Genomic DNA, 14,864 nt, shown 5'->3' with positions numbered 1-14,864 from the left:
CTGTAACTGCCATAAATATTGCAACTGCTCTTCCCATTTCCATAAATATGACCCACGACTCCCAAGTGAGAAGCTTTTTCATTTGCAGCAGTCAGGGAAAAAAACGGTCCTTTCTTCTTTATCAAAGTCTTTTGAAAGGCTGAATTTGAAGCCCAGCACATGGGGAGCTGTGAACAACTTGTTACAGTGAGGCATGAAACGCCTTAGCGTTCCAGCCTTAGTGGATCCATTAATGGGATTGCAGGAAGATCATGGTTATTCTTGAGAGCAGGCAATGTCACACCTGGCTGGGGAGGGAAACAGGGGCTCCAACTGGGCAGGGCTGTAAATTACTTTGGTAACGCAGAAAGGAGCAGGAACAAGCAGAAATAATGAGGCAGACCTGCCAAACACCAGAGGAGCAGTAACATGTTAGGGGACAAACAAGAAGAGGTCGAGCGCTGGCAGGAGTAGCAGAGCAAGTGCTCTCAGCACAAGGTAACAACAGGCAGGACACCAGGGGAGTGCCTCCTCTGAGAAGGTTTTCTCAGGACAGGTAAAAGAGAAGGCAGTCAAAGAAACTACAGAGCTGCACAGCAGGCAGCTCTCAAGCTTACAAGAAACAAACAAACAAAAAAAAAAAACCCAAACCCAAAGCCATCATATCCTAAGTGAACCAAATATTGCTGGGAGATGAGGTAACCCGTGGTGCCTATAAATACTGTCCTGTGGAGACCTCGTCCTGTGCATCACCCTGCAGACAGCTGGGACCCTCTGACATGCTGGTACTTCTGATCACAGGCTGCACACAGCACCTGAAGCTAATCCCTTCAGCTAATTCCTCAGGGGCCACCTGCATGCCTGGACTGAAGAAGAAGCCTCCCCAGCTTTGGCCATCCAAGCAGCCACAGCCACAGAAGGAGCCATTTGTTCACACCACCCAAACCAAATCACAATTAGCCCAGTGACAACAGGCCACTGAAGCACATCCCCAAAACCACAAGGTAATTCCAGATCTACTATCAGTTCTTGTTTCCCAGCCACCAGACCTCCAAGAGAACAACCATGATCAATGCACCTCTTTTTTCCAGTGTGCCTTTACATCTACTAGAAAAACCCAGATTTTTGCAACTCATGCCTTCAGGTCCAGCACTGATGAAGTTGTACAGTGAGCTTCTGCAAATCCACCTGGCTAAAAAGACTACAGGAATCTAATTGCAGCAATTTTCCTGAGCTGACATATCCTTCTAATTGGCTTCATGATACTGACTTACTGATGTTTTTGGTCCCACTTCCTCTACAAATTACCTCTGATTCCCCATACTACTGGGGAAAATAAGCTTAGCAATAACACTTAGACTCACTGTCCCTAGCAATGGGCCTTGCCATCAGTAAAGCACAGCCAAAATGAAACCAGACTGGGCATTCTAGGGAAACACTTGCAAGAATGGCTTCTGCACAGAAGTTTCTTGCTTCAAGGTCATCCCAACCCACATCACAGACAGATCCGATAAGCAACAGCACAACAGCTCACCAGAGACTTAAAAATAGTAGAGAGTTTATGAAGGTCTCTTTCTTTCCCTACCTAAGGCTTTTTTAAACTAAAATAGATATTTTATTTTCTTCTAAAAGAAGGTTGTGTTGATTTTGTTGGTCCTATTGCATAGCCAAGTGCTGCTGCTGCACATAGAAATGTCTATCTCCATCAGGCCTCCACTCACTATTTCTAAAAATAAAGTAAGTAATATTAATTTGTTCCTTCGGCACCTGGTGTTTAAACTTATTTCTTGGCAACTTCTGTTCTCAGCATTTAAACATTTTTCATATTCACCTTAAGTCTGGCAGCACTATTGGTTATCCTTCTCTGCCTCACTAATAATTTGGTTGATGGCATGCAGGTGGGTTTCTCATAATTAAAAAATCCATTTGCAAAGTTTGCATTAGGTGATCTGAAAAAATAGAGCACTCCTTTCAAAGGTTAAATAAGTAAGCTGCAGAGCTCCATGAAAATAATGCATAATTTAGGGATAAAAATAGTTTTGCTTTATTCAAGCTAGGCTGGATAGGTAGATTTTTACTGCAATCAGCCTAAACCTCATCTCTCCAAGTTACATGCTCAAGTTGATTATAGAAAATTAAATTTAGTATTAATCAAGCTAGGAAGAAGGAAATTACAAAAATTAACCTAATGCATAAATCATAGAAAAGAATGGTGGAGCCAGCTAGAGATCATTTAATGCGTCTTCGTCTTGTCCCACACCAGAACCAACTCCTCCCTTCCCCAAGCCACTATGAGAGTTATTGTCCAAGCCTTCCAAAAGTTTCCCCACAACACAGGAACCAGAAACCACCAGTCAGAGCCCTGCAGGGCCCCACCAGCCCTTCTGCTCCAGGCCTTGCCTTGGCATCCCCCAGCCATCCTCATTTGGGGAATCCCCCACCCCTGCCCCAGCAGCTCCTCCCAGTTGCACTGACAGGTCACTTTTTGGGCACAGAACTGCAGCACTTGGCACCACTGGGGGAAAAAAAAAGAGCAAACCCAAAAGGGCAAGTTCAGTTACCTAATTACAGAGGATCCAGACTTAGAAATATTTATTTGTAGAATTTTCTTGATTTAGAAAGAACTCCACATATTGGCTGTTGCTTTCAGCTTCTCCACACCATAAATTACGAATTTGGCATCTGACAGATCTGCACTACCATTTTATCCCAGTTTTAGAGTTGAGAAACTATTGCTTGCATAGGACCTGTTCCAAATTATCCTTGAAGTCAGTGGGAACTCCCAGTGAGCCCCATGGGGACACGGGGTGGACAAGCATGGTTCCATATTTCCCAAATAGCTGTCCAGTACTTTGCAAAGCCATTTCATCCTCTGGACACGAACCCAAAGAAAGCTTGGTAGAGGGCTCTGCTGACACACTACAACCAACATGCAACTGTGCTTCCATGGAGTCACAGCTGATGTGTATTAAGCCAATTTTGTCTTTTATATGCAAATTTATTAAACCTGGAGCAGCCAGTCAGCCCTACAATCCACTCTACACAGTCAAAGCCATGCCATTCAAACTTGTATAATAAGGAAACATTTAGCTCTGAAGGTACATTTAGAGCACAAGAGTTCTCTGAGCTAGAGCCTGATGTTTTCTTCCTTCCCTAATCTTACTTGCTAGGACATGTATAAATCCAGACAGTCTTTATCAGCTGGGGCTGTGGGAGGGCAGTTTTAGATGAAGCTCTTACAACTGCATTGTTTTCTTAATGAGAAAAAAAAAAACAACGGCAACTTAGAGAAATTAAAAACCTAAATGAAGTCCTTAAGTGTTCCCCTTAGTCACTTCCAAACTTTTTTCCTAATCCTTTTGAACTCCAGTAGTTTAATCAACAGCTTGTTTAGGAGTAATCTTCTCATCCCAGTTACACACACACACAAATGTCCATCACAGAATAAATTAAAAAGCAGAATCCCTATAAAGAGCCATAACAATCTGGCATTCTCTGGAAGCAAGAATAAAGGACTCAGTAGGACAGGCTGAAGACAGAAAGAGCATCTCTTAATGAATTCCTGGGACGCCTGGGGCCCTGTGCTCCCCAGCAGCAGGGCCGGGCTCACCCCACAGCACTGCACAGTCAGGGGCAGACCTGGCTGGGGCACAGCCGGCAGCAGCTCCACTGCAGTCATTAACAGAGCTCAGCAGGGCCGGGCTGGGCAGCCACAGCCCTGCAGCCTCCCCAGGAGCATGCACAGGTGCATGCAACTCCCCAGATTCACTGACTGCAGCTCCTGAGCCAGCTGCCAGCCAGCAAGGGCTGCAGGGGGCCAGCACGGCACCTCCCGGGATGCCCTGGGAAAGCACCGCTGGACACCACACCTGCAGCACAAATAACTGCTTGGCTCAGGGCTGCAGGACAGAGCATGCTTGACTGGGCACATCTGCAAGCTTAGAGAAGCAGGGGAACAACCTGGCAGGCGAAAACACATGGGCCATGAAGGAGCCCAGGAGACTTCCCCAGAAACACTCCAAATCCCATTGCTTTTACTAATTCTAGTCCTATAAAAGCACTTCAGGAGCTTCTGAAGAAAACTGCCTTATGGCGGTGAAAAGATCGCTTGTTTTAGGAGCGTGTACATGAACTGCAGAAGATGGCCATAGCAGCCAGGCCATCACAAAACACAAGGTTCAATGTCTATGAAAAACAAAAGGGGTTTCAGGGAACAGCACCTGTCTCCTGAACACACCCCTGGCCAGAGAACATGGTGGACAGCCCTGCAGTGCTGCTAAGGGGGTTGGCTGTGCAGACATTGCAGAGGCAGAAAAGCTGTTTTGTACCACCCCTCATGGCTTTGCAGAAGCAGCACTCGCTGCAGACACCCTTCCTGGGATTTGTGATGCTAAAGAGCAGCATTATTTGGAGAGCAGCGGACTGCAACCTGCCAGTTTCAAGTTAAGGCCAAAGTTAAATAAGTTGTGAAGGCAGATTGCATTAAGGTCTTGCATTTTGGTTCAGCATTTATATTTGTTCTTATAGCACCTTCCCATTTTCACTGTGGGCATGGGCTGTATGACTTTCCCCTGTATCTAAAGATAGGCCAGTATTTCACAGTACAGGACTGCTTTGCCACTTTCAAATCAAGGTGATTCATGCAGAGGATGGACAGAAAAAACAGATGGCAGCAGAAATACAGCAGAACTCTTTCCACTGTCACTCTTGCCATCAGTCTTGTGCTGGGGCAGGCAGGAGAGGGGGAGCTGTTGCCAGGTGATGAGAACAGGGCATCTTGTGATTCAAGTGAACGGGGACTACTCAGCAGCACTTCAGCACTGTGCAGTTTGTGTCTGGGTACATGAACACCTTCCCATGTCGTTTGTCCTTTGGAAATCTGTATTATCCAGAATGAGACTACCCTAGTGCAGCCTAACCATTAACAGGAAGGTATCTGTAAAGAGATTCCCTGACCTCATCACTGAGCACTGAGGAAGTGCCTTAGCATGTCACAGTAATTCACAACTGCTTGTTTGCACAGAGATGTGTGTGTCTGTGTCTCTGTGAACCGAGGTGGTGTGATCCCAACAGCTGTAAGGCTCCCAGATTCCTCTGCAAGCTGAGAGCTCACTATTCTTGACACTGATACCTCTGAGGGAAACAACTTTGTCACAGGTTCAGTGGAAGATCAGAGGACCTTGAAAAATTATATTTAACTCCATGTCCATTTCAGGGCACAGATTTCCCCTGCAAAGAAGTAAAAATTTATTAATAAACTGCAATAGTTTCATGTAAGAAACAGGAAAGCAGGAATGCTACTAACCTTGAGAATGTGAAGACCAGTCTCTTGCTTTTTTCCTCCCGACTGCGTATCAATCATCCACTTGACTGCAGGGTTTTACTCTTATGCCTCTTAAATCATATCACTTTTTACTTGGAATTCGTGAACAAGCATTCCGTTTATTAGCTTACTAAAAGCTCAGATGCATAGAGCTACAAATATCAGGCACCTCTCAGCACACACTACCACAGGGTTGCCCTTGATTTTAACTTCATTATGCCACAGAGAAGTTAAGACCACCAGGATCTGAGATCCACACTGGGGATACTCAAATTAACACCAAGACCCCACCATGCCATCACCTGCACTGTTCACTTTGCTAACTTTACAGCTACTACTGACTGGGCAGCATGGCTCTCACACCATACTTACATCTTATGTACCTCTGGAACACGTCACAGAGACTTCCTGGGTTTAGAAGTCTTCTTGGCTTCCTTCTCACAAACACATCAAATGACTTGGAGCAACAGTGCAGAAGAAGGTTGTCCATGCATCTCGACTATACATCACATTTATTTAAACAAGTAAGCAATTTAAAGTCCCTGAGTTACACATCTCCTCCTGACACCATTTCCCCAGAAATGCCTGTTTTCTGCTTCACCAATGACCAGTGTTCTTCCACAGCAGCATGCAGAGGGGATCTCCTAAGGCATGCCACCCTCTTGTGTTCAAAACAAGTTTCACTAGTTCCACCTGGAAGTACCAGGAAAGCACTTTACCAGAGTAGAGACAAATAGCCCTCAGGTGTCTGGGCACACGGGTCTCTCTCAACCTCCCTTCAGCACTTTGTTGTTGCTGATGCTTGCATTTCAAACAAACTTCAGTTCATTTCACACCAAACAGGGAACTTACACCAATTAGAAGCAATTCTCAACAGATCATGATAGAGTACCAAAAGCAAAAAGTATCAAATGTAAACAACTTGTAAACATTAGTAACACATCGGTAGATTCAAAGAACATGAATGACCACAGAGACAACCCACAATTCAGAAGAAACAGCCTTTTGTCATGAAGTCTTTATGGCTTGACAGAAACAAAGTTAGATTTGTTGTTGATGTGATTAGTGCAATTTTTTTTTATTTGAGAGGTCAGTTAAGAAGAGTTAAACAGATGAATCCAGTATGACACCTCAGTTTCCGAGTTGCTTTTGAACCTGATCTGAAATATGGCACTGGACTCTCATCTAGAGTCAAGGCATTTGTGATCTCAGAAATAAAACCAGCTATTTGCCCCCCAGGATATGGGGAGGGCTCCTCAAGGGATAATTCATGTTTCATATAAAACAGAGGAAGGAAAGCTTAACAGCATCACAGTGCAGCTGTGTGCTTGGCCAGTACCTCTGCAATCCACATATACAGCTTCATCTAATACATAATTTATTGGAAAAGTGAATGAAGGAAGGAGGAGTAGGCAGACTCATCGAAGAGATGGGTAATGCAGCATTTGAGAACAGTCCGCTCCTGGAAATTCAGGCTCCTGCAAAGTAACCTTGGGCTTTTACATGAGGAAAGGCTACAAAAAGCATATTCCCCAACACTGTCTGAATTTAGATCCTCCTATTCTGCTATCTCATGCAAAGCAAGAACGAATATCCAAGCTTCTATCCAAAGCAAAAATCAGTGTCACTTTCCTTGACAGTGATCATGGTGTTTAAAGAGAATTTTTCAAGTAGTGTACACCTTTCTGGAATCAGAATCAAGCTTCACGACACTCACCACATCTTCAGCTTTGATCCGAGCTATCCATTCCCTGATTCCAGAGACACCACTAGGTCTGGCACCACCATTTCCTTACACTTATTGCTTCACAAGCCATATTCATTCCCAGGACACCCAACTCACCAGAGCACTTGTGCTCTTCCCTTCATTTCTCTTCCCATACGAAGAGCTCCCGTTATCCCTAACAGAAGTCAACACATGCTTGCACAGGACAGAGTAGACCTATTAAGGCTACATGGCTGACCAACAGAAATACATGTATGTAACTGAAATTTTCTTCTGTTCAGCAAAGGGCACTGAGTTTTAATTGAGACATCTTCACCTGTGACCCTTACTTCCTCATATCCACCTTCTCCCCCTACCACCTTTATGTATGGGGAAGACTCACTGTGCTTCCCTGATGCAAAACAAGAAATAGATCACATCAAGTTTGCTCCATACACCAAAAGGTAAAAAAAAAAACAAACCAAAGGACAAACTGGTTCACAGTTAACTATAAATAAAAGTGCAGTAAGTGTTCAAGTAGAGTGTAGAGTTTAAGCAAGCTGTACAACCACATTTGGCATAGTCATCTCTTAAAGGCCCTGCGTGGGTCCCTCCCGTTACTGACAGCAGGGGGAAGAGGCTGAACACTATTGGCTGGTGCTGGATTTACAGGTCCTCGTCCATTGCCTCTCCCACTACCTGCATAAATGTGGCCATGGTTATACGTGAATGGAAATCCACTTGCTTCAGGTCCAGTTTGTAAACCATTTCCTAAAAAGACAGAAAAAACATTATCACGAGTTCCATGGGTTGAAATCACTGATTCCTTACATAACTTAACCAACAAGGAATACATGGGAGTTTGCAGTAAACACCAAACCCTGAAGACCACAAGGTAAAGCCTCTCTGGCACTGCAAGATCCCAAATCACAGCTTACCTTTCCCCTCCCAAACTACCTCCCTTCCATCCCTTTCTCAACTCTCAAAGCAAGAAGGGTCACAATAACAGCTGTTATTGTGCAGAGCATTGTGTAGGCAGGCCAGAACTAAGGTTCCCTCTCAGTTTGCACCTGCTCAAAGCCTTGAAGCATTTTCATATTTAAGATTCTATGTTTAAATACAGCACAAAAAGATCCAGATAAGTCAAATACTGGAATTCAGATTACCACCACATCTGTTTTTGTGAGCTAACCAGGCAGGAAAGCCATGGAATCTAGCAAGACTGAAGTAATTTTTAAAGCCAATGTCTCAGGAAGTTTAAAAAAGCAGAATTTCAAGTGCTGCAAAAACTTTTCAAAAGCATCACAACAATTTAAGATTAGTCAAGATCTCTTATGTGATACAGACATCCCAAACATTCTAATCTCCTCCTCTCTCCTACAGAAGGAATCCTAAAAACACTTCCAGGAAATGTTCATGCTTACATGCTTGAGGTTCTGGCCCCAGTCTAAATGACTTTTTAGAGCCTAGTACACTTTTTTATCCCAAGAATGGAGAACCCGTGAAATAAATGTCTATTCCCATTAAGTGTTTCTCATTTTTTCACTTCTACAAACTGAAAAAAACTTACCCAGTGGCCCAAAAGTACAAGTACCCATACCACTTGATGCAGAAATATTATTCTGTTCACCCTGTGCCTTTAGAGAAAGGTAAAAGGAAAAAAAAAAAAAAGAAAGACATGGATCAGAGAAAGAAAATTCACATTTTTACAGAAAGGGGCTGATTTTTTCCCCTCTGTGTTCTTACAGTGGCTCCACATGGAATTTATCTGCTACTTCAATTATTGGCTCATTTCTAGCTATATATCACTGAGTCCCTTTTTCAAGAAGAGTCACATCTGATCACAACCTAGTGTGAAATATTCAGAACAAAGAGCACTTTAGGCCACAAGCCTCAGACAAGTTTAACATACCAGTTTGTTCTGCCCGACGTGCTCCGAGTTGGGTTCGCTGTAGTTTGGCACTTCTGAGTACACCATGCAGAACCTGGGAAGAAATTAGGATTATTAGCAAGTTCTAAAGACATCTTTTAACAGAGTTCTTAACTCCACAATTCACAGAGCATATATTCTTGACATCGCATCACCTAGAAGTAATTAATCCAGACCCCACTGTTCAGAAAATATGTGTAGGTATTAAAAGGTTCTTTAATCCCTCTATAGGCTTGTGGTGAGGCTGCCACATCTTCCTGGTGAGGGCATTTCAATCAAGCAGAGGCAAGCATTTATTTAATCAAGGAGGTAAACTGGCCTAAATAAAACAAAAGGTGATGAAAGGGCTCCCTTTGTCTTTCTTCCAGCTGCATAATCTTGTCCAGCACCCACTCACAAGGTCACCTGAGGCACTGAGTCACCCAGCCTGCTCCCAGACAGGGACTGCATTACACCTCTAGAGAAAACTCACTCCCACACACTCCCATACTATGCAGGGCCCCATTAACAATAATAGCACAGAGGAGCCCAAAACAGGCAATGAAATTGGAATGAAAAGGATGCTTTCATCCTTTTCCACTCAAGGGGACTACGGCAGAATAGGCCCATCAACTCACAACATGGAAATCATGGCAGAGAGGAAGAAAGATCTGGATCATTACACTGCTTGGAATGGTTAAACACTACAACTCAGATAAGGACTCTCATCACTCCAGCCAGCTGGAGAGTAAATCAGCTGGGTAACACTTCTGAGGTAATGGATTTTGTACAAAATAATCTGTAGATTTTTTCTGTGTGTGTGTAAATCCATCTGAACACTGGGCATCTCTGAACCATACAGGAGGATATGTAGCAACCCCAGAGCCCCACTTCCCTGATGACTGCAGGGTTCTTCCCTGATGACTGCAGGGTTTCCCACAGCACTTTGTGCAACAGAGGAAGTACTTTTCTGGTTAGAAAAGGTTGCTTTTTTATTGCTCAAGTATGTTACTCATGTCTGTTCTTGGGCAGGAGCTGTTGCCCCAGTCTGTGGGCAGTTTAAAGCAGGTTTAATGAGGTCTGTTTCTGCTTGGATATGATTCACTGCAGTGACCTTGCTCTTCCTTCTCTGCACTGCCTGGCCCTCAAGGATGACACACATACAAAAGGCTCCCACCAAAATGAAGTGGTTAATCAAGATAAGGCCTAGGTAAGCAAAGCAGATTGTCATTTACACATTTCCTCCTCCTAGACCTGTGCCAATGATGGAGACTGATTTTCCACAAAGTACCTACAGTCCAGGCAGGGTCAGAGCTCATTACATCCACCACCAACTGAGAATACACATTTGCTGCCTTGAATTCCATTTCCTGAGAGCTACCAGGTCTCTTACTTACCATGGCACTCTGCTGAGAGGTATGAACACACAATACTTACTCCCCAATTTTATGCAGCTCCCCTCCTCGTCCTGTGTAAAGTGTCAGGCATCCTTTCCACAGAGATGCGTACCTGGCCAGAGAAAGGAGAAGTGAAGCAGTTTCTTAGTGAATGAGCTGACAGAGGAAGTAGAAGGATGCTATCTTCCAGGAAGTTAACAAGAATTACACACCAGCATGGACCAAAAAAATTCCCAGGGACCCCAAAGTCACCAACACCAATTGTTTATAGATCCCCATGTACTACTTCTAGCAAAAGGTACCGGAAGCTCAGCAGACTCCTTTGACAATTCCAGGAAAGCAGCCAATTATTTTGAGATTGGATGCTCTTTTGTTGACTGGAACAACCCTTATGACTTGTCCTGCAGAGAAAAGGCATTTTGCCAAAAGCAGTGTCTGTGTTATATTTGGTGACAACTCAGTTCTGCTTTCAGCAGGAGCCAGGAAGAATCACCTTTGCTTGCTGAAGAACAGCTACTGCTCCCGAATGTGCATGATCAAAAGTGCTTCCATTCTTAATATAGGCCCTTACCAGACTGGGTTTTTTAAAGGCACAAGTTTGGCCATCAAATTCCAAGTGATGTATAGAAACACACTGAAATAGGTTTTTGATTGCAGGAATGTTCCCTCACAAAGACAGGGTGAGTGCACTCTATTCTTTATGGTGGCACTTGACTTCAAGCACTGAAATCTGAGCCATACAAAACCTTCTGTGTAATTGATCCCTTCAGTGAGGGGCATCACGTACGTGTAGAGAATGAGGAAAACACAGACCAGAAACACAGGCACAGTGCAAGGGAGTTAAAAAGAATATGTGTGTCTTCTAGCACAGGAACAGGGAGCCTCAGCAACTGCACTCCAGAGGAGCCACCACTCTGGACAAGTCACCACTTCCTTCACTCCGGGTGTATCTCTGGAACAGAGATAACAAACCCTCCTCTTGCCCTTTGCCTTATCTGCTGAGACTGGGAGACCTCCGGCCACACGCAGGGCCCTGAAGAGGCAGCAGGGAGGAGTCAGGCTGGCAGGAGGGGACAGCACTGCCAGTGCAGTGATAACCTGCTCTGGAAAGCACAGGCACTGGAACTGCAGATACTATCTTGGGAGCTTTCCATCCAGAACAAGGATTAGTGTTCTTCACTTCACAGATTCACTTTAAAGACTCCCTCACTGCTTTTATGCCTTTAATAACCAGCTAGTCAGGCAGTCTTGTGGCAGAAAACAAAGGAAAGGAGCTGCCAAACAATAAATGTAAGTCAAACATACATTTACTGGGAAAAGACCCAGCAAACCACATGACTCACAATCTCCAGCACAAAGTTATTCCACGTATGCAAGCATTGGTTTTTATCTCAAAAAGAGCTGGCCATAAAGCACTAAACCCCAGCACTAATTTCAAATTTAGAAATATTAAGTGCAACAGCTTCCTGTGAATGGGTTCACCAACTTACAAAAGTAAGCAACAGTGTCTGCTTTTGCAGAGGAATGTGTGTGCAGCTTGAAATTCAGCAAGGGGCAAAAAAAAAAAAGGCATGTTCACTCGTGGTGCCTGTGTAAGCTTTTCTGCTTGTATCAGAGGGCATCCTGCACTATGAGGCCATGTTAGCCTACAGAGCTGAAATGTACCTGCCTTGCAATGGCAACACCACACACTCAATTCTATTTAAATATAAAATTGTATTTGGAGAGCCCTGCATGCCAGTTTTCTGAAGATGAGAGCCAAACCAGAATGGATTTAGCTTTTGCCACTTCACTCCCTCTGCAGTCCTAAGGGAGCATGCAATTCATGTAAATGAAGGCATGACTTTGCCACCCACCAGAAACAGTGATGTCAGCTCATAAATTTAATACATACAAGCCAAGCTCAGTTTTTTAGATTAAAGGATGCCATGACTCGTTGCACAGAAACACCAGAGCAGTTACAGTAAGCCAGCCACAGAAGGGAGTACAGTAATACAGCTGAACAGTATCGCTCTTAATTTGTTTCAATGTCATTTACACACGGGGCTTTGTGCTGGCCCGGAGCTCTGGTTTAGTTCCACCCATCCCTGAGCTCCACGTGCTCTCCACGCAAGCAGCCTTCCCCAGAACCACCTCTGCTGAGGAGTCAGCCCATTTCGTGTAAAAGGACATTTGCATAGGAGGAAGCAGCTGTAGTTTTGGTGGCAAGGGTCATGCAATTTCAGTCCAGAACTGAGAATTACTCGAACAACTAAAGAGCAGCTCAGTTAGCAGCCTGAGTTGCCTTTCACCTACTTTTTCACAAAAACAAATTAACAGGACCTTACACACACTGCAGATCCCAGAGTGCCGTAGGCCAAAGGATCAGTGTAATGGATTTCTAAAAGTGCAACCTAACTGACATGAAGAACTCAAATGAAACTTACTATGACTTTGCTAGTGACAATTTAAGTGAAACAGAAAAGGATTTTCGGATTGACTCTAGCATTTTCACATTAAGTTTGGGGGTTGGGTTTGTTTCTTTTTTAAATTAAATGACCTCTGAGGAACTATTTGCACCTAAACAAATTAACACATTCTACAGTGTAGCCCTAGAATGAATTTTTATAGTGAAACTGAAAAGGTTCTCCTCTGCCCGTCACTTTTGTTACGTCATTCCAATGAAATGCAACTTTTCTGCGTGATATGTAATCAACCTCACCTTTCATTAAGGAGCTGACTGCCAGAGCAAAGAACTAGCTGTGAAAATAAGAACATGCTTTGGACTTCCCCTGCTTGATTTACAGAGCAGGACTGACTGTTGCATTCCCCCCTGCCCCAGAAGTATTGTCCTAGGAAGCTTTTTAAGGCACACAAATCTCTCCACCACCACCTCCTTATTACAAACCCAAGCCCCTCCTAGCCTGCACGCTCACACTAGGCATGTTCCGGCCTGGGAAAGAAAGGTGGGTTTAATTTGGCAAGTGACCTTAGGGCGCTGGCTCGGTTACAGGGAGCGGGTCGGAGGCGGCGGCCGTGTCCCCCGTGGCCCTGGAAGGCCCCGCGGGTGACAAAGGGCAGCGCGGCCCGGCCCCGTACGCACCCTTTGGTCAGGCGGATGATGTCCCCCGGCTGGATGAGGCCGCCGATCTCGTCCCACACGCAGATGGTGATGCTGCCCGTCTTGTCCGCCACCTTGCAGGACCTCACCTCGTGCCCGTCCTTGGTCTTGGTGACTCGCCCTGCGGGGAGAAGCGCGGCTCAGGGGGGGCACGGCGCCGCCGGCCCCCCCGCCCGCCGTGACACGCGTGGGCGGCCCGGGGGTGGGGCGTGCCGGGCGCCACTTACCGATCTCCAGCACAATAAAGATGACATTTAAGTTTTTCAGTCCGGGTTTTATGTCTTTTATAAGGAAATACGTGTCGCTCGCCGCGCTCATGCTGCGGCCGGCGCGGGGGTGAGGGCTAGCGGGGCGGGCCGAGCCCGCATCCCGCGGGGGAGCAGAAGCAGCGCGGGGCCGGGCAGGGGGGCACCGGCGACCCTCACAGGGGACGGGGACACGAGCACCGAGGGGCTGTGCGGTGACTGTGCGGCACGCCCGACCCCCACCGCTCCCTCTCCACACCGACACCACCAGCACGGCGACCACCCCGCCTCCCTCTCCCGCCGGCACTGAGGAGCACACGTGCGCCGCGCTCCGCTTTATACCGGCCGGGCGCCACCAACACGGGCGCCGGGAGGGGGCGATTGCGGCGAATGGAACCGTCCGAGGCACGCGGAGCGCCGGGACTGGGTAACGGGCGGGCGCGAGGCGGCGGCGCGCGCTGATTGGCCAACGCTGCTACCGCCATCTTCTCCTTCTCGGGGCGCTGCCGCTGCCGAGTCGGGGCTGCTGAGCCGGGCGTGCTCCGTCAGCTCCCCGGCCTCCCCTCACCCCTTCGGCCTCCCCTCAGCCCCTCGCCCGCCGACTGATTTCCCTCCGGGCAACAGCCCCGCCGCGCCCCGAGAGCGGTCGGTGCGGCACAGCGGAGTAAGGGAGCGGCTCGCTGCCCTTCCGCGCCATTTTAAGCCGCTGCTGTAACACGGAGAGGAGCGTTGTCTCAGGTTTCCCGGAGAGCGATTTCCCGGCAGTTCCGCCCTCCTTCACTGGAAATAAAGAAATAAAGATTTGTCAGTTAGTTAGTTTTTTGTTTTCCGGAAGAGATTTGATGTTGGTTTCCGCCAAGCAGGAAAGGCTGTTGTCGGGGCTGCGGGCACCTCAGGGTTTGGCAGGGCTACACCACATCATTCTGACCCTGGGACCGAATGCTAGAGGCATGTAGGGAAAGCCAGGGGTTGTGCCTGCTTTGAGCTCTCCTGTTCTTAAAACGTGAGCCTAAATTGTGATGAACACTAAAAAGGCTCTCAAAGCATCTGAAATCTGCCGGCAGCTTATTGAGGAGAAGCGTTACTCCCGTGAGCTTGGCTGCAGTCAGGGTGTAAAATATGAGAGAAGGGAGCTGCTCCGGGCAGGAGGGCATCGAGGTGGTGGACAAGCCCCCACAAGCATTGTGACACCCTTGGCTGCTGGGT

At 46.4% G+C, this 14,864-nt stretch overlaps 1 protein-coding gene across 1 annotated transcript; it reads right to left on the bottom strand.

Annotated features, from left to right (window-relative positions):
- Positions 1-5,209: 5,209 nt before the first annotated feature.
- On the bottom strand, positions 5,210-13,945 carry NABP1 (nucleic acid binding protein 1). Its single transcript, XM_036386952.1, has 6 exons — positions 13,641-13,945; positions 13,396-13,534; positions 10,354-10,425; positions 8,920-8,992; positions 8,578-8,644; positions 5,210-7,778 (listed from the first exon to the last, which is right to left on the bottom strand). Exons 1-6 carry the CDS (start codon positions 13,729-13,731, stop codon positions 7,591-7,593), a joined length of 630 nt encoding a protein of 209 aa, XP_036242845.1. The 5' UTR covers positions 13,732-13,945; the 3' UTR covers positions 5,210-7,590.
- Positions 13,946-14,864: the final 919 nt, after the last annotated feature.

This window comes from Molothrus ater, chromosome 7 (assembly GCF_012460135.2).
Source record: "Molothrus ater isolate BHLD 08-10-18 breed brown headed cowbird chromosome 7, BPBGC_Mater_1.1, whole genome shotgun sequence".
Taxonomy (NCBI): domain Eukaryota; kingdom Metazoa; phylum Chordata; class Aves; order Passeriformes; family Icteridae; genus Molothrus; species Molothrus ater.
The sequence above is the reverse complement of the archived record's forward strand: the minus strand, read 5'-3'. Positions and strand labels throughout refer to the sequence as shown.